Genomic DNA, 22,664 nt, shown 5'->3' with positions numbered 1-22,664 from the left:
GTTTCCTCCATAACCCAGGATCAGTCATCTGCTGGCTACAGCACAATGCCATTTTCCTCAGTGGCAGAAGGAGACTCCTGGCAAAAGGCTGTGTGACTGAAAGCTACACGTGGCATTTGAGGTATATTTGGCACAAGAATGAGAAGTGGCTTTTCCTTCAGTTAGCACATCCCACAGCTTCAATCAGTCACTAAAGACTCTCTCTCTCTAAACACCATTTGTGCTGATACCTGCTGTGCAGACCTCAGCCCCCCGCAGTCACAGAAGTGTGGGAAGTCCCACAGGAAAGGCTAAAGCCACACATTTCCTTGGAGGATTTGCATGACAGGGCTTCAGCTTCACATGACAAAGAGGAGGCAGGTCTTCTCATGCATCCTGCTTGACACCAGTCAGCTCCAGCCCAGAGAGAGTTTTTGGACTGGCCCTGACCCGAGCAGGGCAGTCAGCCAGAGCCACAGCAGCACCAATAGGATCTGTCAGAGAAAAAGGACAGCCAAACATGTTGCCTGAGCCTGTTGTTATGAAAGCAACTGAACTCTCAGGCTCTGGCACAAAAGTGCTTTTCAGACTGCCCCTATGGCAGCAGGCCATACCTCTATCAGCAGCTGACAGAGCTGAGCCCATGGCAGGTACAAGGCAGTGTTAGAGACTTGACACCTCCCATCGCTCACTGCAACACCCAGGCACTTACTTGCAAGTACCCCCTTGCATTTCCAGACTTTTATTTTCCAGCTTTCCTTCTTATGACAAAATCCAAGCACGTTTACAACAATGGTATTAAGACCCAGGTCATCCCAGGGGGTGGGGGAGGCAAGTGAATTTCATAAAAGCTAATCCAAACTTACCTGTGAGCTGTAACCTGCACAGCTCGAGGCCAAGGACTGCTGTCCCACGAGCACACCACTCCTTCCTGCTGTACCTGTGTGTGCTGAGCACCTACAGCTGGCAGAGGCTTTGCTGAGGGACCATTTGTGGCATTCCTGGATCTCGGCTGATGGCTCCTGTTGCTCCTCAAGGATTTAGAGCTTGGTGCCACCTCCCAGCTTCCTGCAAGCAGACTCTGCAGAGCACAGCTTTCCATCTAGAAAGAAGGCAAAGGTACACACTTTGCTGTCACCTGGCCTGCACTGCAGCCTGCTCAGACACAGCATACACCACTCTGAACACTTACTCACCTTGCCAAAGCCTGCCTTGGCCTCCCAAAACCACTGCTGCCTCAACTTCCTGCTGCAAAGCAAGTGTGCTGCTTTTGGCTGGAATAAAGTTCATTTTCCTCACAGTAGCTACGTGGGGCAGTGTTTTGGATTAGTGCTGGGAGCAGTGCTGATAATGCAGGGATGTTTTCCTTCCTGCTGGGCAGAGCCTGCACAGAGCCGAGGCCTTTTCTGCCTCTCACCCCACCCCAGCAGCGAGTGGGAGCACGAGAAGGTGGGAGGGGGCACAGCCAGGACAGGTAACCCCAACTGAGCCCAGGGATACCCCAGAGCAGACAGTGCCATGCTGGGCATATAGAAGTGGTGGGAGGAGGAGGAAGGGGCAACATTCAGAATGAAGGCGTTTGCCTTCCCAAGTCACCACTACGCGTGACAGAGCCCTGCTCTCCTGGGGATGGCTGAACACCTGCCTGCCCAGGGGAAGCAGGGAATGAATTCCTTCGTTTCCATCCATGGCTTTTTCTTTCCCTATTAAACTGCCTTTAGCTCAACACATTTATTTTTTTCACTTTCACCCTTCCTATTCTCTCCTTCATCCTGCTGGTGGGGGAGTGAGCAAGTGTGGGGCTTGGATGCCAGCTGGGATCAAACCATGACAGCAAGTCACCTCCTGGCTGTATGATTTCAGTGTCTTTGCATGGTTGCTGGGGGTAAAAAAACATCCTAAACTCAGCCATTGGCAAAGAAAGCAAGAAGTTTTCTTCCAAGATTACTGATTTTCCTCCTGGTACTTTGGAAATGAGAGGCCTCATGAAGGGGTCAAGGAAGACTTGACATCTAACACCAGGTTTTACAGCAGGTATTAAATATACACTCCCAACTGTGACTCCTGTCCTTAGCTAATCAAAATAAAACTCTCCCAACAAATAGGACGACTTACAGTGGGGTAGAAACACAATAGACTCAGAAAATAATTATGCTTCCCAATTCATCCCATAAATGTAGGCAAATATTTAAAACTTACTGTAAAAATAGAGTTCATGCTTATTTTACAGGGTAAACAGTGCTGGAAACAGGACTGTGAGGTTTACATTTTATACCTTCAACAATAGTGTCTGCATACATGCAGGGAACAAGGAAAGAACTGCCCCCAGCTCAAACATCCAGACCCACAGCACAGACATAATCAAAAAGGACATAATCTTTATTTTAAACATAAAAAGAAACATTTTACACAGCATTGTTAGAACTATTCAGTACCTGCATTCCAGAATTGTGCCCAAAACTTTATTTTATAATTTTGAAATTTAAAAAAAGAAAGAAAATGTTTTGCCCTTCTGCTGTATGATGTTCAAAGTTGCCCTGGATCGAAATTCCAAGTGCCTGGAGGAATTTACCAGCTTAACCAGGAGATGTGGCAATGCAAACAGAGGAAGATCAATGTGAGCCCTTAGGATACTTTGACAATACCACAGGTTGCAGCAGGGAGGATATGGATGCTTGTACTGCACCACAGGCAGCTTACTCTTCTGATACTCTGCAGGTTTAATACACAACCAGATGCACACACACCTCCACTCACACAAACCCTGGTCACACACAAAATAATAATAATAATAATAATAATAAAAAACATGAAAAGTGACCTAGATTTTTTTTCCCTTAGAGAGAAGATTCACACTCTATTTTTAAAAAAGGGGATAATACAAAATTGGCACAAGTAGAAGGAAATCTGGGGGCTAGGTCTAGCCCATCAGTTTCTAGCCTTCCAACTACAGCAAATACAGGGTGGGATGGGATGCAGCATTGCCTTCCAAGGGGCTGTCAGCAGTACAAGCTAGTGGCAAAACTTCCTTCACTTGGAGTGACAAAGATGGTTTGTTACGGGCTGTGGAGGAAGGTCAGCATTAGATAAGGACATGGGGACCTTTCACTAGAGAAGAAGGGAGCCCTGACCAAAATAACCCTGAGTTTTTTTCCAGCAGGGAGGAAGTGTGCTATATTGTGTGTTTGGGAAGAGCTGGCTCATCCATTCCCTAATTATTGCCCTGCTCATCCATTCCCTAATTATTGCATTACGGTCATGATCCTCTCCCCCTAAAATTTAACCAAGGGCATAGATAGACAAGGAGTCAGTCTGCCAGGACAAAAAGTGACTGATGCTGTGCTTAGAACTTCACCACCACTTCCACCCCTCCCAAGATGCCCCAATGCCACAAGCCTTCTGAGAAGAAAGCAGATGTTAATGCAGGAAAGAAGCTGCTAGATCAGCCAGCATCCCAAACATCAGAATAGTGTTTCATAACATCCCAGAAAAAGCAAGATTTCACTACAGTAGAGGCAGGAGAGGAAGAAAAAATCCTTGTTGTCAAAGTAGTATTTGAGTGAATCCTTTCTTGAACTCCCTTCCCTTGCAACAGATTTCTGGGCTTTCACAGTGGAAGCTGGAGACTGCTTCTGCCCTGTTCTTTAGGAAAGGCAGCTAAGTCTACCTGCAACAGAGGCCTTTTCAGAGCTCTTCCAGAAAGAAAAACATCAGGCCAGAAAGAAAACTTGCTATGTACTTTCAGGACGAAGTCTTCCAGAGGTTCATAGGTCTGGGGGTCCCAGTTTTGGAATGCTACATGAAATGTCTTTACAACTTGCAAGGCCAAACTCTGCAAATTAAGCCCATTTTGAAGATGTTTCATACTCATCTTTCAAAAATCCCTGGACACCTCTAGGCATACAGATGTGACTGCATGCATGTTCACACACAGGACACAGAGCAACCTTCTGGAAAACCTCTTCACATCGGCCTCAGAATAAAGGTCACAATGCAAGACAGGAAAAAACAATCCACACTAAGAAAACTTGGCAGAAAAACCTTCATAGGCCAGATACCAGACCTGCAGCTCCCCTGGAATATGCAGTGGGATGAGCTATTAGAGAAGCAGATTGTCTAGGACATAACTAATGTCTAATCAGGCAACAGCACACCACAGCCACTACCTTCCATGGATGCTCTTCTTTACCATCTTTTAAAAGCCATGGTAAGGATTAAGCCCTGCCCTCATCTCTGCATTTCTCACCCTTCTTGATGCAAGCCAAACCACGGCTGTGACACCAGACTGTGGTGAAGTCCTACTTCCTCATTGGTTTGTACACAGTATCTTTTTTCTGACCTTTATTGCTTAGAACACCAGCCGTGCTGGGAAGACAGAACTGCCTGGCAAAGATGCTGCCTGCTTCCTCTCAGGAGCCAGGTCAGTGTATTTGGAAGACCAAAGCAGGAGTTCCATACTATAGCACCGAGGAATAGGTCTCAAGCCCAGGGGGAAAGCCCCGCTGAAAGGCTCATGCTCAAGACCAGGGCCCATGGAACCTGAAGGATTCTTGCTGCCCTCCTGGGCTTGCTCTTATTCCTACCCTGAGCTGCACTGCAGCTACTGCAGATCTCAGATTCTGCTCACAGGTTTGAGGGTTACCAGTGAGTGACTGGCAGAAGCAGCACTGAAGTCTGGTCTGTGCATTTGGTAATACATAGTTTACAAGTCTTTAAACATGATCAGTTGGCCAACTGCAGATGAAGACCCATCTCTTATCTTCATAGGTCACACCATCATCTGGGGAGCAAGGTCTCCAACCCCCTGCTGAGGCCAGCAGAAGGCTGAGTCTTGTCCCTGGATACCACGTGCCCCCTGCCACAAGCAGGACAGGGTCTCAGGCACAATGTGAGCAGCTGTAGTGGGGAGAACAGAAGGTGGAAGGGTGTGGGAGAAGGTGGACATAGGCAGACATCCATCAAATGCTTGTCTGAGGATCGACTCTTCGGGGTTGCCAAGTTTGTCTCTGCTTACCACAGCTAAGAGATTTGAGCATTGAAAACAAAAGGTTTAAAAAAAGTGCTTCAAAGACCTCCACCAGGCAAGTTACATGTCAGGATTAACTGCAATCTCTTGGGAAGCCAGGGAAGAGAAGGCATGCTGACAACCATAAAACAATTCTTTGCTGGAACAGCCTCATGATGGCTCCAGCACAGGAACCTTCCCCAGCCTTCAACCCAACACAGAGAAGTCTCTGAGATACCAAGGTGGTAAGAGAAAGGGAACAGGATGGTGTGATGGGGATAGAGGGGGAAGGTAGATTGGTTAATACAGTGAAAGTCTAACACTTACCAGCCTCTTTCCCATTCATCATCCTGCCCACCTTGCTTTCATACACGGACATCTTTCCAAAACCACGGGAGGTGGGGGGGAGGGGGAACCAATGAACAAACAAACAAAACATTAATTAATTTTGTCACAGGGCCCTGCTGAAAGAAGGCTCAACAGTTTGCACATTAGAAGGACATGATCCCTATGCAGAAAGTGCTGCTGGAAAAGGAGAACTCCCAAGTTGCTAAATATGGCCTGATTGTTCTCAGGACATGATGTGTTACAAGGAGAAGCTTGAGGTCCAGGCTGAAACTAGAGAGCAAACGCACTGTCTTGTCTGGGCCTGTGAGCAAGTGTCTGAACACAGTCCAAGAGCCCTGTGAGTCTCTCCCGAAATGCAAGTGTGTCCAGCTCAGCGCTCAGTCCATCTCCATCGACATGAGCCGGCGGCGCTCCCGTCTCGTTTCCTGCACCTCCTTCTTGCAGCACCAGCGGGAGCTGCAGTAGCCAATAAGGCAGGATAGGAGTCCAATGGCAGTGGCCAGACCGATGCCAATCAACAGGGGGTACTTGAAAGCGTTCAGAACTGAAAAAGGAAGGCAGAGTCATTAGATATCACTGAGAAATTCAGACATCCCCTTTATTTCTGCTTGCCTGATAAAGGAGAAAATTCCACATTATTCAGGCAGGGGCAGATTAATTATTTCAGAAAGGAATTACACTAATTTTCCTTCTTGATTTTCATCTTCCCGGGTTTGAAAAATTGGTCTTTTAGTCTCTCCCCTTCCTCTTCACCCTAATTCTTTCTCTATAATTTCAAGGCCTTGAAGAGGCTGGAAGCACCAGAAGAGCCTTGGAGTGAGAGAGCAAAGTGGAGTTTATTTCAAGAGTTATCCTCTCACACATTTCTCCAAACAAAATATTGGATTGTTTCCCCATCAGAGGCAGAGCGTGGCTGCATTCTTTGTAATACATTTCCAAAAAGCAAGGAATGGACTCCTTCGTGCTTTGAATTATTAGAATTACTATATATTTACCCTATCTAATCAACCTTCAAAGCTGGTGCCTAAACAAAAAAGATTTCGAAGTACCTACTGCTCAGTTAAAAGGCAGTAAGAACTGAAACGGGTTTGGAACGTACAGTTGTTATAGTTATCAGCACAGTGGGGAGAACAAAAGCTTCTTGTTCATTTCAAGTTCATGGAACTTCCAAAAATGACCTCTCCTGGAAATCTCAAGAGAGCAACTAGTTCAAAATCCCTCCTGTATTCATTTTACTCCTTAGTTGAATTCTGAATGCAGTATGTAGTGTGCAACCTCCTGCTCATGAAGTCTAGCAACACTTGCAACTCTGGGGGGAAAGTAGACAAGGCATAAAGTGCAGGAAGCAACATGTCTTGTCATCAGAGAGGGAGGAAGGAGTCAGAGTTCTGATTTTTCTCATCTCAGCTTTGACCCTAACCACAATGTGACTAATTCACACACCCCATCTGCAAACCAAGGCTTCCTCCAGCAGGCAGCAGAAGGGTTAACACTTGAAGAGAATACTGTGTCCTTGACTGAAAGATGCCTCAGCTATGGAAAACATCACCAAGAGGTGATCAGGAAAGAAAATGCTCCAATCTTGTATCTATCAACTGTTTAGGCAAAACAGATTCTTCTACTCTGAAGAATCTTGAATGACAAATTGCTAACCATAAAAAAAAAATATGACAAAATCTAATGAGATTACCAGAGGCACCTTTAAAAGTAGTTATGGGGAATGTTTGCCACAAAAAGACATAATAAGGTGTTAAAACCTAAATGGAGTAACACATGTTTCAGTCTCTCACCATCCATTTTCACAGACAGAAAGATGGGTTTGGCTCTGATGTCAGGCTCCCGCTGCCACACGCCCGTGGCAGACCTCACCCACGGGGTCACCACGCAGTAGTGGTTCCCGAAGTCGTGGTCCTCGCAGCCGTGCACACGCAGCCGGAATTCCAGAGGGCTGATCCTCTCCAGGCTCAGCTCGCTGCTCCCGTTCCTCCTGCTCTGCATCACGATCCCCCTCCGGTCCAGAGAGGCCAGCAAGATGGGCTCTCTGTCCAGGGCAAAGGAGCGCACGGCAAACCAGGAGACATCAAAGGACATATCATCTGTGTTTGGGGACAAAGAAGAGTTCAGACATGTTGGTGAGTCCTGAAAAGCATTCATAGTGCTATTTCTCAGCAGAAAGGTTAATCTGTAAGCAGCACAGCCAGCAGTGATCTGACAGCAGAGGGGAAAAAAAAAAAAAAAAAAAAAGAAAACAGAAAGAAAAAGAGAGTGTCCCCTGAACATGCCATTTTCAGGAAGATTCAAGCAGTGAACTGCAATGAAATTCATTGACAGGAAGAATGGAGCTGTACAAAAAGGGTGACTTACACAGGGATGACACAGAAGTGATTTCTTGCCTTTCTGCCTGCTATTCTGAAATTTGTATTTACCTCTGATCTAAGTTTTCACCAAGCAGGCTTAGTATCATAAGAAGTTCTACAGTTATGCTGCACCTATAGTAAAGGGAGTGGGAGTGCTAGATATTTGCTAGCAGAGAGCAATTTGCAGTCACTGTCTTCATGAGGGCCTTACACAACCACGAGATCAGAAGGCTCTATCCTGAAAGCCCCTTCCTTACATTTAGAGTTTGCCTAAATGAACACATATTCTGCACAGTGCACAAAAAATTACCTGCAACAGTACAAAACATTCAGGAACAAAGCCTGACCATGCTGCTTTTATACATTTTTCCCAGAGTTTTGGGTTACTATGACACATCAGTCATGATGCCTTGTACAAGTTTCAGCACCCAAAGACACAGTCTATAGTATGGATTTGCAGGAACTTACACTTTTGACACAGCTGACAGGTAGTCAGAGTCCATCAGCACATCTAACTTGCTGTGTGTTCATGCAAGGTCCTATTGATCTCATTAGCAGATCTCAGTTCTAAGCCTATTAGGCAGATGTAGCTGAGTATCTACTTTCAAAATCACCACTATTCTTTGCTATCATGAGCCCAGCAACACCTGTCAGAGTCTGAAACCTGGCATGACCCACAGCACAGGCAGGAAAGCCTGCTCACTTGTTTCCTCACAGGCCTTCCTTCCCGGCACATCAGCAAACCAATGGGCCCAAAGTGGAAACAGAAGTTCCTATTTCTGTCCTGAGTTTGGAGTACTGGTACAGTGTGTGCACACCTAAAGCACTCCCAGTGATTCTTGGAAATGTATCAAACCTCCCTTTTCTAGTATTGAGAGCTCTGCAAAATACAGCACTAGCAATCTGAAATTTGAAACTGATCTTTTGGCTAATTGAGTTTGCTTTTCTCTTAAACTTCCACATTTGACCTCCAGGCTAATGGAATAACTGAAGCCCTAAGCCTGCTGTTGTACTGAAATTGTTTACAGATCTAAGTGAAGATGATTTTTAAGTCTCTCAGGCAAGCTAGCACTTTGAAAAAGAAGGGAACCTCCATATTTTAAAGAAAAGGGAAGAAAAGGGACAGCCTCAGCTCTTTTACTTGAAGTATATTATCAGCTGGCCATGTGGGACAATCCTCCTTCTCCTTACTGCAGGGAAAAAAGCCAAACAAGCCAATGTTTGGGATATAATTAACTCCTAAGGTGCACTGGTTTTACACACACCTACAGAAACAAAACAAAAATATGAGAAAGCACATGTTCCTACCAGAGACAGTGTCTGACCAAGCTGTTTTGGGACACCAGCCAGTTTCCTGCCCTGCCTGCCACAGCCTGGTGTTCTGGGCAATGCAAGAACCACGGGAGAGCACCTGGCCTTGCTTTGCAGCCCTGCAGCAGGAGCAAGTGTCCCAGCCCTACATGGGGTTCAGCATAGGTCACATGGACCAGCAGCCCTCAGAGCAATCCCTCTTGCCTCTCATCCTACAAATGCTACTATGAGTTACTTGGCAAAGCACTCGGACCACTTCCCCTGAAACCAAAGTTAATAAAAATGACCATAAACACATGTTCAGTCGAAGAGACCAAACTCTGACCTCTGCTTTGTGCACTCATCCAAATGTCAATGGGAAACAGGGCCTCTGCTGGAGAGAGCTCTGTTTATAGAAACCACTCTTCATCCTTGCTGTCTGTTTATGCCAAATATAGTAATAGCACTGGTCCACAGGCAGTCACATTGGGAATGACCAATTCCTTCCAAAGATCCAAGACTGACACTTGCTCTTGTGTTTCCAGGTGCTGTAGGAGCATATGGACACCTTTCAGGCTAAGTCAAATTATACTTAACACACCCTTGACCTTGCTTAAGCAATAAATTTAGATATTAAAGATAATAATAATCTAGTCTTCAGATCCTCAGGCAGTTTTGAAGAATTTATTCTTTTGCATCTCAGATAATTTGAGGTTCCTGTCCCCTCACATGAGTACAGGCACTTGCTGTCACTTTGAAATATTTGAATCTATCTTCTGTAATTACAACGTGGGACAACATTATTATGCCAACATATTTTATTAGCCAGTATACAGTTTGCAATTAGTGACTCACTACAGACAGTCAGAGGGAGGATTTGGCTCCGAGCACTCTATCACTATCCTCCTTGAAATAGCTTAATACAGCAAAGTCATCTGATTCATTTCTATATATCTCTGGGTTTCATGCAATAAAAACACAGACAAATTTAGCAAAGCCAGGACATAAATCAGGTGCTCTCTAAATATCAGAGATGAACAGGCCTAGCGGCTCCCAAGTGCTAATAAATATGTAGATTCACTGACATAAAACAGGTCACACACTAGGCATCTGCCTCATTCCACACACCCTGCATCAATGCTGATGAGTCACTCAATTTTTGACCCAAATCTATAAAAACTCCACTTCAAGAACCACACTCCCACTCAACAAAGGTTTCTTTCCCTGGTTCTGTCTGTGCCACAGTTAATAGTGTGGGACACCTGGCCAAGGTGCCCCACAGTGAAGGGTAACATCCCAGTGCCCACAAGGGCATCAAGGACCTCAGTGCCACCAGGACATGCACCCTAAAGGAACAGGGAGCACTGGAAGCTGGCCCCTTGAGAGCTCTGGGAGCAGAGTTAGCAGTGCTGCTGTGCTTCCTCCCCTCCTCAGCCACTGAGGATCATCAACATGTAAAGCGCATCTTTACGCACATTTCGATTTGACACACAGGGCTAAGCTGTCTGGGTCTTAGCTACTTCCCTGACCAATCACTCCTCAAAAAAGGGAATCCTATTTCTAGACCAGCTTCTTAGGAACCATACACTTCCACTGCTTAGAATAGAGCTCTCTCAGCATCCTGTTACAGTGTTGAATCACAATTTTGAGACCCTTTTTGTTTACTACATTTAAATGAGGTTGAATAGGGCTTCCTAGAGAGCTGAGCAAACCACTTCAAGCCATATAAGGGGTAAACAAGCTGGTTTTGTTAAATTCTCCAAAGTGCCCATTGGGTCTGGCTGGAGCAGATAAAAAAACCCCACATCTCCTTTCAGACACAGTAAGTAATACTTTTAAATCCCTAAGCACACAGCCCAAGAATGGGTGATCTGGGAAGTCTAGAGAGATCATTTGTGAAAATGTGTATTCAAAAGAAGTATCAGAAGCAGCTTTTATATCTTCAGGGCACAGAAGAACTACTATTCCCCACTGACACACACACATATTCCCCTCGTACCAATTCAAAACACCAAGCACAGCTGCCAAAGCAAAGGAGCACTTCTTTAGATGGAGCAGTTGCTGCCATGTACTGGGCTTAGTAACACACACTCGATTTCAGCAGGGTCTCAAAGAAGCAGAGGAAATTAAAGCATGTAGCAGTCACGCCAAAACCTTTTCTACCCTTTTGAAAATTTCCCACAGGGTGGGTGGATACACACATACACACACTGAAAGCATTCTGAGCTGCCTCTACCAGAAAAGGGTTCAAACCATAAGTGATGCCTCTGGAATTAAAAAAAAAAAAAAAAAAATCAATCTAACTAACAAATGGCACTGACAAAGATAACTGGTCATTTAGCTTTTCTTAAGCTCCTTGAAAGTACTTTATTTTTCTAATTGTGCATACAGAGAGGGAGAAGAGGTGGCACCTGACACCAATGTACTACAGGAGGCATACATACTAATGCACATGCATGCCTGCGAAGTTGAGTGTCTATGTGCACAAGAGCAGAGCTGGCTTGCATACCAAATACATTCAAAGGATATGCATCTAACAGGATATCTTAGGAAACATCCTGCTCCTCCTCTGCTCACAGGGGATCCCACACCATAGCCCTGCAGCAGGTCTGACACAAGAAGTACAGATGGCCCCGAAAGCCACCACGCCCCTCAGAAGGGAGTCAAATGCATTTGCTCTTTTCTCCTTTCTCATCACATTCCCAAATGGAATGACCATGTCTGTACTGCAGTCATCTGTTTTCTTCCAGAAGATGCTGATAACTCTTGCCTTGTTTCTCTAAATGCCAGGTGTAGGCTTTCCCTAACAGCGTGCCTCATGTCCCCAGTGGGATGAGACAGCCCTGTTATTTTCACAGTCTGTCTAACATTTGGCACTAATTTAAAAAGCAAGTCCTCCATTCCAATTGTGAATTAAATTGTGATACTGACATAAAAGCATAAAGACAGATCAGAGATGGGACACACAGGAATAAGGCTAATAGTGAGGAACTACATGTTTGCTACTATACAAGCCCTTAAACCCTTCCTCTAACCTGCTCCATTAGCCCCCTCCAGCTCCCAAGGCCAAGAAGGCAGATGGATGAGGGGAAGTCTGCACACCCTGCATCAATTCCAGCTGTTCCCTGCAGCTCTTCTGCCAGTCTCATCCAGAGGACCAGCAAGGACTGTGTTTCATCACACAGCATGACTTGTTAGGCCCCAAATCCTGCTCATCCTGCAACTGGAGGCTCAGAGCATGGACTGAAAAGCCCCCTCAAAGCCTGCCACAATACCACATTTTACTCCACTGTAGGTTTACTTGTCTGTGCCTCATCTGCCCCATTACAGAATGAAAAAGAGAGAAACCAAAGAAACCACCAACATGAAAGAAACAAGATAAAAAACCACCACAGAAGTCTGCCATGTCCAAGATGACATTACCCAGCTATGGAACAGACTACAGGGCTGACATTTAAGACTCTGCTCTGGTTGCCCATGACTGCTGGAAACAGCATCATCTCCAGCTCCAGGGACAATCTATCAATTCAACAGACACCCACAAAGCCTTGTGAAGTTGCCAAGTTAAAACTCTGCTGTGATGAGCAGCTCCTCAAAAGGCCACACCTTTTTACTTCAACCTTTTTGATTATCCTTATACTGTCTGTGTTCCCCCCAGACTCAAGATACCAAATACACACAAATCCATCCCAAACCCAACTGCAGCGAAGCTCTGACACGAGAGCCCCACTGCTACTAAGTGGCCTCTTTACACAACATGGTTGAGGCTGGAAGGGACCACTGGAGGTCCTCTGGTCCAACCTCCCTGCTCAAGAGTTATCCTGGAGCACATGACACAGGATTCTGTCTGAGGGCTTTTGAATCTCTCCAGAGAAGGAGACTCCACAACATCTCTGGGCAACCTCTTCCAGTGTGTGGCCACCCTCACAGTAAAGAGGTTCCTCCTCATATTCAGGTGGAACTTGTTGTGTTCCAGTTTTCAAATTTTAAGTGAGTCAGGGATGCTGAGGCCTCTTTCACAAGGCAACGCTGAGCTTATTTAGGCTGTCGAGCACCAGCAGAAGCAGCAGCTGCTCCCTGTCAGCAATTATTGCTTTGGAAAGGAAGGCAGCTGCTCTGGGTACTGCCTCACAACAATACCTCTAAGAGCTTGAGCACACCTCAACGTGGAAGAGGCTTCCTGCTGAGGAGAAGCCACAGGACAGGCTGAGGTATATGCACAGGCACATATTGCTGCTTGCTGCGCCCAATATCCCAGGCTGTGAGTCTTTTGACAGCAATAAAGTTTACTCAGCTTTTCCTCCCTACCAAGCATTTCAATAATACAATCTACAGACTTCTATCATTTTTTCACAGGCAGCACACGACTGTAATCTAGCAAATTGCTTCCCTGCCACGCTCAGATTTAATGTAGAACAGACATCTTGTAATTTCAAAGTGATGGGCCTTTACTAAGCCTGGTACCTCATCTCATCAGCCACTACATCCTAAGTAATATTTTCTGCACAGCACCTCTTTTGTAGTGGTTTATGTGTAGGCTTTTAAATTTGGCATAAATCATGACAACTTTATATTTAGATATATTCACATATATTTATATTTACATATATATTAGTAGATTGATTTTAAAGAGATGCTTATATCCATATACATAATGACTTAACTGACTCCAAACCCAAATTTTGGGTATAAGAAAGAGAGTTACTCTCACAGCACTTGGATGAAAAGCAGCTCATATAATGCTTGGCAAGCAGCTAGGTTTTGAGCAATTCTCTGAACTTTTCAGCTTTCCATAAAAATTTGCTTTTGTGTCTTCTACTCTTCCCATAGGAACTAGGTACTATATTTCTTTCTTCCACATAAAGGATGCTCAACTCTGAAGGCAATGAACATTTATTTTGGCATTTAGGCTGCAGCAGTCAATTATTATGATTTTTAGATTTACCTTAAGCCTTAAATTCACTCTGAAGTGAGATGCTGACTGGCCAGGTGTCTAAGATTTCTTTACAGATGACCATTCTCTTCTAAATGGTTTAACCAATGGACCTCCTTTCCATTTAAAGGGAATAGGAATAGTTTTCATGGCTCATCTGATGATTGTAAGTTGAGATTACCTGCAATGGGGGCAGTTGGTGGGGACAACAGAGGGGGATTTGATGGTAAGAACATTTTTTTCCCCTCTCCCCTCAGGAGGTGAAAAAAAAACTTGCTTTAAATTGAGCTGTGTAAAAGCAAGCATACTGTCCTGTGTTTATCCAGTTCTACAGAATTGTTGGTTCTCAGCTCTCCAGCCTCACTCAAAGGACATAGGGTTGTAACTTCTGAAGGCAAATGAGTTACAGGTGAAATAATTTTGCTGAAATACCTGGCTCAAGTGGCATTCCTTCCGTTGTGACGATGCACAGCAAATCTGCCACCTCACCCTGGTAAATTGTTGGGCTGTCAGAATGCACCGAGACATTGAACACAGGACCTGGAAAAGAGTAACCACAATTATTCATGACAGGCTTTACTTCACTGTCCAACACCTTTCCTGCACATTTTTGAAGTATGTATTCTCCTAGTTTGAAGTACTGAAGTACTCTCCTAGTTTGTGCAGACAGATCTCTGAAGTAGGGACAAGCAGCCATTTAAGTTTGTTGTAAAATAGTTTTTCATTGCTGGCCATTTAATCCTGTACTAAGACAAAGTAGAAGCTGCTGCCCCAATCTGCCTTCTGCTCTCCAGCACAAAAGGAGCTGGTCTTCCACTGGTGACTCCTTTAAGAGCACGGGAGTTCAGATCTTCAGGCTAATCTAGAATGGATTTTTTTTGTAGAAGCTGTCAATAGGAATTCAAGTTAAAGCAAAACAGTATCTTAACAATACCAATGGTTCTACACTAGAACAGACAATACAAGTAGTGCATCTGATAATACTTTTCTGTGGGCTTTCCTTCAGGCTCTGCCACAGATAGCTTTTTCTGTAGATGTCTCAAAGCCCAAGGGTACAGTAACTCCTTCAGCTGCAAAGTAGTGATGATATCAATGAAAACCATTAGGCTGTTTTGAAATACTCAGATCCCATGACAACACTGTGATGTTTTAAAAGACTTCTGACATAGATAGAAACCCAAAACTTCTTCAAATTTTGACAACAGCTGCATCTTTAGTGCACAAGTAACAAAAATCACAACTCCTCAGATATGCCAGCATTGTTAATACTCACTATTTCACAGGGCAGAAACTGAAGAATGTACCAAAATACCTCTGTGATTTCTCTTACTAATCAAGGAGTGAATAGAAGGAAAGCTGATCCCAACAGTGACCTCCAGGATGACTTTGGGGGAAAGAGCCAGGGAAGCCAAGAAGAAACTTGGTGCTCAGATTAAAAAGTAACCCTTTTTACACTCCCTAGACTCCCATTATTACCTGGCTCACCTACTTCTGGCACAGTAGCAACAACAACAAGCAGAGAAGGGTGGCTTTGGAGGAAAGAAAAAGCTGTTTGTTTGCTCTCCTCCACTCTTAGCTGCTACTCTTTTAGTACAAGAACCCCAAATTTCAAATCCACTGAAGATCAGTGGCAAACTGCTTTTAATGAAGAACCCATCAGGAAATCATCCAAAACAACCCACTTGCCCTCTCAACAGGTTTCTACACTGATAGCTCACCACATGGAACACACTTACTACATCATTCCCAAACTGAGGTTCTGGAAAGAAACTTGGATGTGTCATGAAGCTCGAGCTATAATTTTTGGTGCAACTTTTCTAGACTACAAGGGCCTGGCTTGTTTTGGTCAACAGAAAACACACAGCACGCTAAGAAATTAATTCCAACTACAGTGCAATAATTACTTCTCCAGCTTTCAAAATCACCCCTTCCCCAGTTTCCACCAGCCCTCTCCTCTGTCCCAGAAGCAGCTGTACTTTTGTACACAGTCTGAGAGTTTGACACTCATTTTGACACTAGAAGATCTTTCTTAAAATTAACACTGCAAATTAGCTCCCACAAACAAGGATAAAAGAGTGGTAGAGATGCAATAGAGGTTATACATGGATTACCAGGCAAGACTCCAACACGTTTATGCTAGAACACATTTAAGGAAACAAGAGACCCAGAATACTGAGATCAGCTGCTCAGAGAGTGACTTCACAAGCAGGCTGCAGCCCTAACTTAAGCTCAGCATGATGGGATCCTTTTCCTAGGAGATGAACAGAGATTAATCTGAATGTTTTCTCAGCATCTGTCTCAACTGGTTTTGTGTGAATTCAATTTGTTTCCTGATATTCACACACACCAAACTATATTCCCCTTGCAGCCCATTTGATTATGTGTCCTCAGATAAATCAAGACATTTTCCATCCTCTTGTTCAGAGTTGGGCAGACAGAAGTTCAAGGTCCTAGGGGATTAAAGGCAGCACAGACCAGGGCACTCCAGCCAACTAAAAGCAAAAAAGTCTCAAGCTGTGTGTGAACTGTCAGAGGAAAGAAATAAAGAGACTGTCAAAATCTGCTAGGAACATCCCTGCATTCCCAGCACAGTCCCTCTGCTGCACTGATCAAAGGCAGAATAGCACCACAATAATCCTGATACTGTCCATAGCTCAGAGTCCATCCTAAGTCTATCCCGCAGCAAGTGAGGTGACAATCACATCAGGAACACAGGACATGCCCTACTCCAGCAGACAGGCTGGATGCTGGGAGGGGTTGAGCTAGAAAGATGAACTGCATGATTCCAACTCTGTCAGGCTAAGGATGGGCTACCTTATTCCTGCCCTGGCAGGTTAAACAAGAGGGCACTTGGGATTTTTCAGGCCTTATTTCTAGGCTGAAAGTCCAGGTACCTCCTGCATCGAACAGACACTGCCTTCAAACCCTGGCAAACCAACAAACCACTGTTGTGGAGCAGAGTCAGAGCATTCCTGGCCACTGGATGTCACAAGGGTAAAAGCTGAGCTTGGCTGGTCACTCAGCCAGGAAAGGCTGTGGATCATGGAAATGCAGCACTCCCAAAACACTCCTCAGTTTGGGTCACCAAGCACTTCTCCACCAGGCCTCCCACATGAAGAGCCAAAACTTCCCAGGCAGGAAGGCTCCAAGGCATCAGCTGCATTGGCATTTCAGGATTGTGCTTTCCCTTGGTAAGACACAAACAGTTCTTTCCCTTTAGGTATTTCCCCAGCAGGTAACATCTCCTGCAAATTACCTTTTCTACCTCCAGGGAGAAATCACTGTCCTGTGCTAGAACTGGATATCAATAGTCAAAAGGTGTGTTGGGGGTTGTATTCTTCCCACTTCAGCTGAAGAGGGGAAACAACATTTAATTATTTATTAAAACCTAAGCAAGATTAATTACAGTGAAAGTTCCTCAGTTCAGTCTCAAAAACGGTGTGGCTACAACTTATATATCTTTGGGTGTATCTCAGAACTTCTGCCCACATAACCCATGCCCTGGGCCTCAGGCTGCCCTCAGGCATAAAAGGACAGAATAAAGCACCTTCAGAGATTTCTTGCCCCCCTTAAAGATTTATTGCCCCCTAACTGAAGAGGCAGGAGGCTGAGTGCCCCATTCCCCCAACCAGTGTTCAAGAAGCCCTGGATCTGGACCACACCAAGCAAGGTTCAGAACACAAAACCCAAGCACTTTTCTCAAGCTTTTGCCCTCCAAGGCAAAACAAACCAAAAAAAACCACCCTACAAAAAAGAGGCCAAACATCTCAGTGCCAAGGTTACAGATACAGGCATGTGGTAAAACAGGCAGCCCCCAGCAGACACTGATGACACTGGCTCAGGGTCTCAGCACCGTCACGCTCAAGCACTTACAGTGTCACTGGGAGGGTTGGGGGAGATGACAGGAACTCTCTCCTTCACTGAAATATGAGTTCATGCTACATTAACACCGAGAAAAACAGAACTCTGCAGATAACAGATGATGTGGCTTTGGCCATCTTTGCCACCTGCATTTAACAGTTTGAAATACTGTAATTGGCACCTACTGGTCACTCGGGAGAATAAACAAACCAGAGTTTAGTTTCTATTGCAGGGCTGACAGATCAAGCATGACCTGTAAAACTCATCAAGAACAAAGCAAAGTTAAATGCTGAAAAGCTGCTCAGGAGCTCGAAAGCTGAGAAATAACTGGATTTTAATACTTTCAGATTTGAAGATAAGTGTCATTCCTTTAGATAATTTGGAAGCTAAAGAGCACAGATATACAAAACAAACCAGCATTCCGAATTCTAAGAGCTAAGCATCATAAATTGCCATGTTCTGCTGAGAACTTTGATTTAAAATAAGCCAAACTATCTGCTCCTCACTATAAATAAGTCTTTATGTAAGCTTAGATAAAACACCTAAAAGAAGTTTTCTTCTCTTTTAAAGTAATAATTTTATATTAAAAAGCATCTGCAGTCAGGATGGTAAGAGTTTTCAGAACATTTCTTGACTCCTGAACACTTGAAAAACACTACACAACTTTAAACAGAAAGTGAAGAAATTGAGGTCAGAAGTTTACGAGTACAAATCCAGAAATGCTTAAGAGAAACCAGGTTCCAGAATCAGGATTTCTTCAGGGTACTTTTCTCTGAATGTTCCCTTTTATAATAGATCTCAATGCTCAAACTGTTGATTTCATGTCACCAGGAAGGTAACTCCAGGAGCCAGACCCTATAGTGATACAGTTTTCAGCTAAAGTGCAATGCTAATTCTTCTACTCATAAAAATGAAAGGAAAAGGTGTTTATAGGCTGAACCAAGATTTGTTTAATATTTTTTCCTCAATCAGATTCATATTGAAGGGGCTGCAGGGTGGAAAAGAGGAGTTCAAGTTGATCGAGGTAATTTACTCAACTTAAGGATTGAAACAAATTCTGAACCCTCTTTACCTGATGTCACCCCACTTTCTCCCTGCTTTCCTTCCCTACTCAGTAATTCAGACATTTTAAATCTGCAAGAAAAATGGGAAAATGAAAGAGAATAACCAAGAGCCAGTTAAAATCTAGTTTTGTAACAGAAGAGATCCTAATTATCATGGGTCCTAGGTGATGTTTTGTCTCCTTTGATTCTCATTTTACCCTGTACTTCTCTGCAGAAACAAGGTATAGTCTCCCCACAGACATGAGCTACCTTTATTTCCCAGCCAAGTAGAGAAGAGAAAGGTCAAGTAATCTGATGACAACAGAGACCTGAGGCAGGCTGTTCCCCACAAGAAGCCCATGCCCAGGCCATTACTGACTGGGGGGCTGGAATTCCTGCATGCAGCAACCCTGCTTCCAATCAGACAGCACCACAGACCACAACGGGGAAAACAACTGATGCAGCCCACGAGTTCTGCATCGTCCAAAATATTACTCATCTCTGCCCTGGCACCAAATCATTTACTCTTCAACTGAGAATTCCATGACCTGCTTTTCTCCAGATAATAAGTTTCTTCACCTTCACTTTTCCAGCCCCCTGCCCTTTCCCAGTTTCTTCGTGAAGCTGTTCCCTAACAAGCTTTACCCCAAGCCTCATAATGGCTGTTACTGGAAGAAGCCCTCAGTAGTTAAGTCTGTGGTTTCTACTTCCAGCTACAAATTAATGCACACAGGCACAAAGGCACACAATGACAAAGCACGTTCCTGCCCATTAAGAGTGGCTGGAAAATACCAGCCTTTCTTGCCAAAGAGTTTCTGCTGCACTGCTTTTCATTCATTTCCATGATTAAGCTTTCTTTCCTTTAAGAATCTTTCTATTCGCCCTTCTTGAAATTGAGTATCTCTCGGGGTCATTGCAGGGCATCATTTCATTTTAATTGCAAGTTCAACATCAATACTCAGCTCATATTTCAGCAGCTCTTGGTTCATCTCAGCTTCTTCCAAAGTGAACGATAATACATTGCTGTGCAATGAGCTCACATGCAGATGCAATCCAGAGTTGAAGATTTCATTGAGATATTTCCCTTACAAGTTCTCTTTTATTTTTGCTTCTCCAGAACTTTCTACCCTCTGCTGAATGGCACAGAGCAGAGATAGCTCAGAGCACAGCCAAGCTCCAAACGGATCTCTCATAACACACTTCTCAACATGAGATTAAAAGCTTCCTTCTCCCTGCTTCCTTCAAGGGAAAGGAAAATAAGTCACTTCTGTGGAAATCCCTGAGAGTGTGTACCAGGCAAACACGTTCTAAACACCAACCTGGGTTGCCCAATTCATGGTGAAAGGGTTTGAAGATTAAAGGACATATGCCAAAACAGAGTTTATGAAGCTGTCTTCATACACTGGCTTGAGAAGAACACAAGGGACAAAAGACTGGTGTGTTCCAGGCTGAAAGAAAGGATCTGTACACATGCATCAACAAATATCTCAGGAGGAGAGAGGATGCACTGGAGTAGAAAATGTGCAATGAAATTAAGAGAACATTTCAAGACAAGCACTGGCAGCTGCTCTTGTTCCTCACATCACTGGGCAACCTTTTAAAAAAGACATGGCAGAACCTCTCTGTCCTACATTGGGAAGACAAACAAAAAGCACTAAGGAAAATTAAATTCTTCATATGGGACAGCTTTCCCTGCCCATTAGATAAGCTTATTTTGCTTACAGCAGCTGGACATACATAAGGCATTCGTTTTGTAAAACTGGTCTAGTGATCCATGTTATCCATGAGGTCATACCAGAAGATTCACAAGATCCTCTCTGGTCTTAAAATATATCCAACAGAGAACAATCTGCCATTGATTAAATATATGAAAACTAATGGCCTAGTAGGCTCCTCCTCACCACACTCCCCCACCCTCCCTTCGAGTTCATGTGGTCCAGTGGACAAAATCCACATTTCCTTTTTTTTTTAGTTCAGGGCGTTTCAAACAAATGCCTTTACATTTCAGATCATTACCAAATTGAATAAATACACCCCTCTGCAACAGCAAGTGGAGAAAGAAGAGAGGAGATCTCTGCTTGCAGCCAGCAAGTTCTGCCCTGAATGGAAAGAATCTGAGCAAGACATTTTCCACAGATGTTCATGGAAAAACATTTCAGAGCACTGCCACATTTCAAGCCTATTGTGGCAGGAAACACTGAAGTTTCACGTGTGCAGTCCCCAGCTCACATATGAAAAGCTCACAGGCCCCCCTGCCCCTCAGAGAGATCACACTGCACAATGTATATGCACGCTTAAAAACTCCTCTTTGAAACATCACTCAGCTCGGAGAGATCTGGGAGTGAGTCAAATGAGAGAGAAGGATTTCCAGTCCCAGCAAGCCTCACCATCCCCCATCAAAGGGGAATCAATAAAAACAACTGAGAAAAAAATTCCTCCTAGGACTAAAAGCTTCACGTAAAACCCTTTAAGGGCTTCCTTTTGCTGAAAATGCTGCTTCCTTATTGATCCCTTCCCCACTCCAACAGCCATGATGGAAGCTGAAAATGCTGCCCAAGCCCAAGATTTCAAAGTCTGGAAGAGACTGGAATACATCCTATTTTTCAAAATTACACTGCTGTATATATTACCTCCAGCAGTTATAGGTAAGTTGTCTTTCTGTTACACTTTGAGAAATCAGTGCAATTGACTCCTTAACAGTTTTCCTATCAGGGACAAACACTCATAAGATACCACACCCCACCTTCCCTACAACTCAGGATTTAGCACACTGATGGTCCCCAGGTTTTGGGGTTTTTTTCCAGTTGCCTGGAAAGCTGCACGCCCCTCTTTTCCCCTGCACCATTCCTGTTAGTATCTTCCCTCCAATTTTGAGGAAATTTCCTTGACAAATAACTAGCTCCCTCAGCAGTTCTGCCTTTCACTATGCCCATTAGGGAAATTCTGGCACCAACTTATTTTTTTCTGAAGAACAAGTTTGACAGCTGCTTGTGCCACAGGATGCAAGAGAAGGGTGTGATATCTGAGCTGTGCTTTCATAGCTGCTCCACAGCTTTGCCATTTACCTCTGGCTCCCTGACTCAGTTTGCATCAAAGACAGGAGGCTTCAGCAAACAAAACCAAAGTAACACACCCATGAAACATCTTCTGTCTTGTATACTTAATTCCAGATGATTTCCCAAATAATTCCACAGTTAGTCCATTCTAACTGTGCTCATCACATGTTCTCATTGTGCCCAGAGAAAAATATCCAGCAGGGATATCTGAGTAACAACTGAAGGACACAAAGTTCATCCATCAATTAAAGAAAATTGCAGGTATTTCAAAACAGATTTTGCTACATGCCAAGATTATTTTGGGAAATAGCACTGCAGCAAATTGTGCCTGGGATCTCATTTCTTTCTTCATTCTTTTGTAAAGAATGAAAAGCTGACAGGGCTTCAGGACCATCCCTCCCCCTGCTCCAGTCCTGCTACTGGAATTCACACATTCCCAGAGCACTTCTACATGCTGCCTCCCTTTCTTCACTCCACGATCCAGAAATCCTATCTGGGTGGAGGGGCTGGGAGGAGAGGATGACAGCAAAGAGAAGTCAAGACTACAACACGCACGCTTCCCTCCCTCGCATTGCTCGCAGGTTTCCCTCTGAACCCTAGGTGTCAAAGCAACCCAAAAAACTTTTTGGATGACAGTTCAAAGTGGCACAAGACCAGCAATATTGGGAGAGGCACAAACCACCACTTTTGTGCAGGAAAGCCTCCGCATAGGAGCTTGGAGGGGCAGGGTGGGGTTTTGTGCAGAATTTCATTCTTGCTGGTTTCTTTTATCACCCCCTTTGCAAATACTAC

General features: G+C 44.3%; 1 protein-coding gene across 3 annotated transcripts in view; it reads right to left on the bottom strand.

Annotated features, from left to right (window-relative positions):
- Nucleotides 1–2,337: 2,337 nt before the first annotated feature.
- PTGFRN (prostaglandin F2 receptor inhibitor) overlaps nucleotides 2,338–22,664 on the bottom strand; it is a 65,710-nt gene continuing 45,383 nt past the window's right edge. For all 3 annotated transcript variants that reach the window (XM_059872263.1, XM_059872272.1, XM_059872281.1), the window contains 3 exons: nucleotides 14,345–14,452; nucleotides 7,123–7,428; nucleotides 2,338–5,876 (listed from right to left, as the gene is read on the bottom strand). In XM_059872263.1, the coding sequence (XP_059728246.1) occupies nucleotides 5,710–5,876; nucleotides 7,123–7,428; nucleotides 14,345–14,452 (581 nt within the window). In that variant the 3' untranslated portion in view covers nucleotides 2,338–5,709. The remainder of the gene's footprint in view (nucleotides 5,877–7,122; nucleotides 7,429–14,344; nucleotides 14,453–22,664) is intronic.

The sequence above is a fragment of the Haemorhous mexicanus genome, chromosome 2 (assembly GCF_027477595.1).
Source record: "Haemorhous mexicanus isolate bHaeMex1 chromosome 2, bHaeMex1.pri, whole genome shotgun sequence".
NCBI classification, from domain to species: domain Eukaryota; kingdom Metazoa; phylum Chordata; class Aves; order Passeriformes; family Fringillidae; genus Haemorhous; species Haemorhous mexicanus.
The sequence above is the reverse complement of the archived record's forward strand: the minus strand, read 5'-3'. Positions and strand labels throughout refer to the sequence as shown.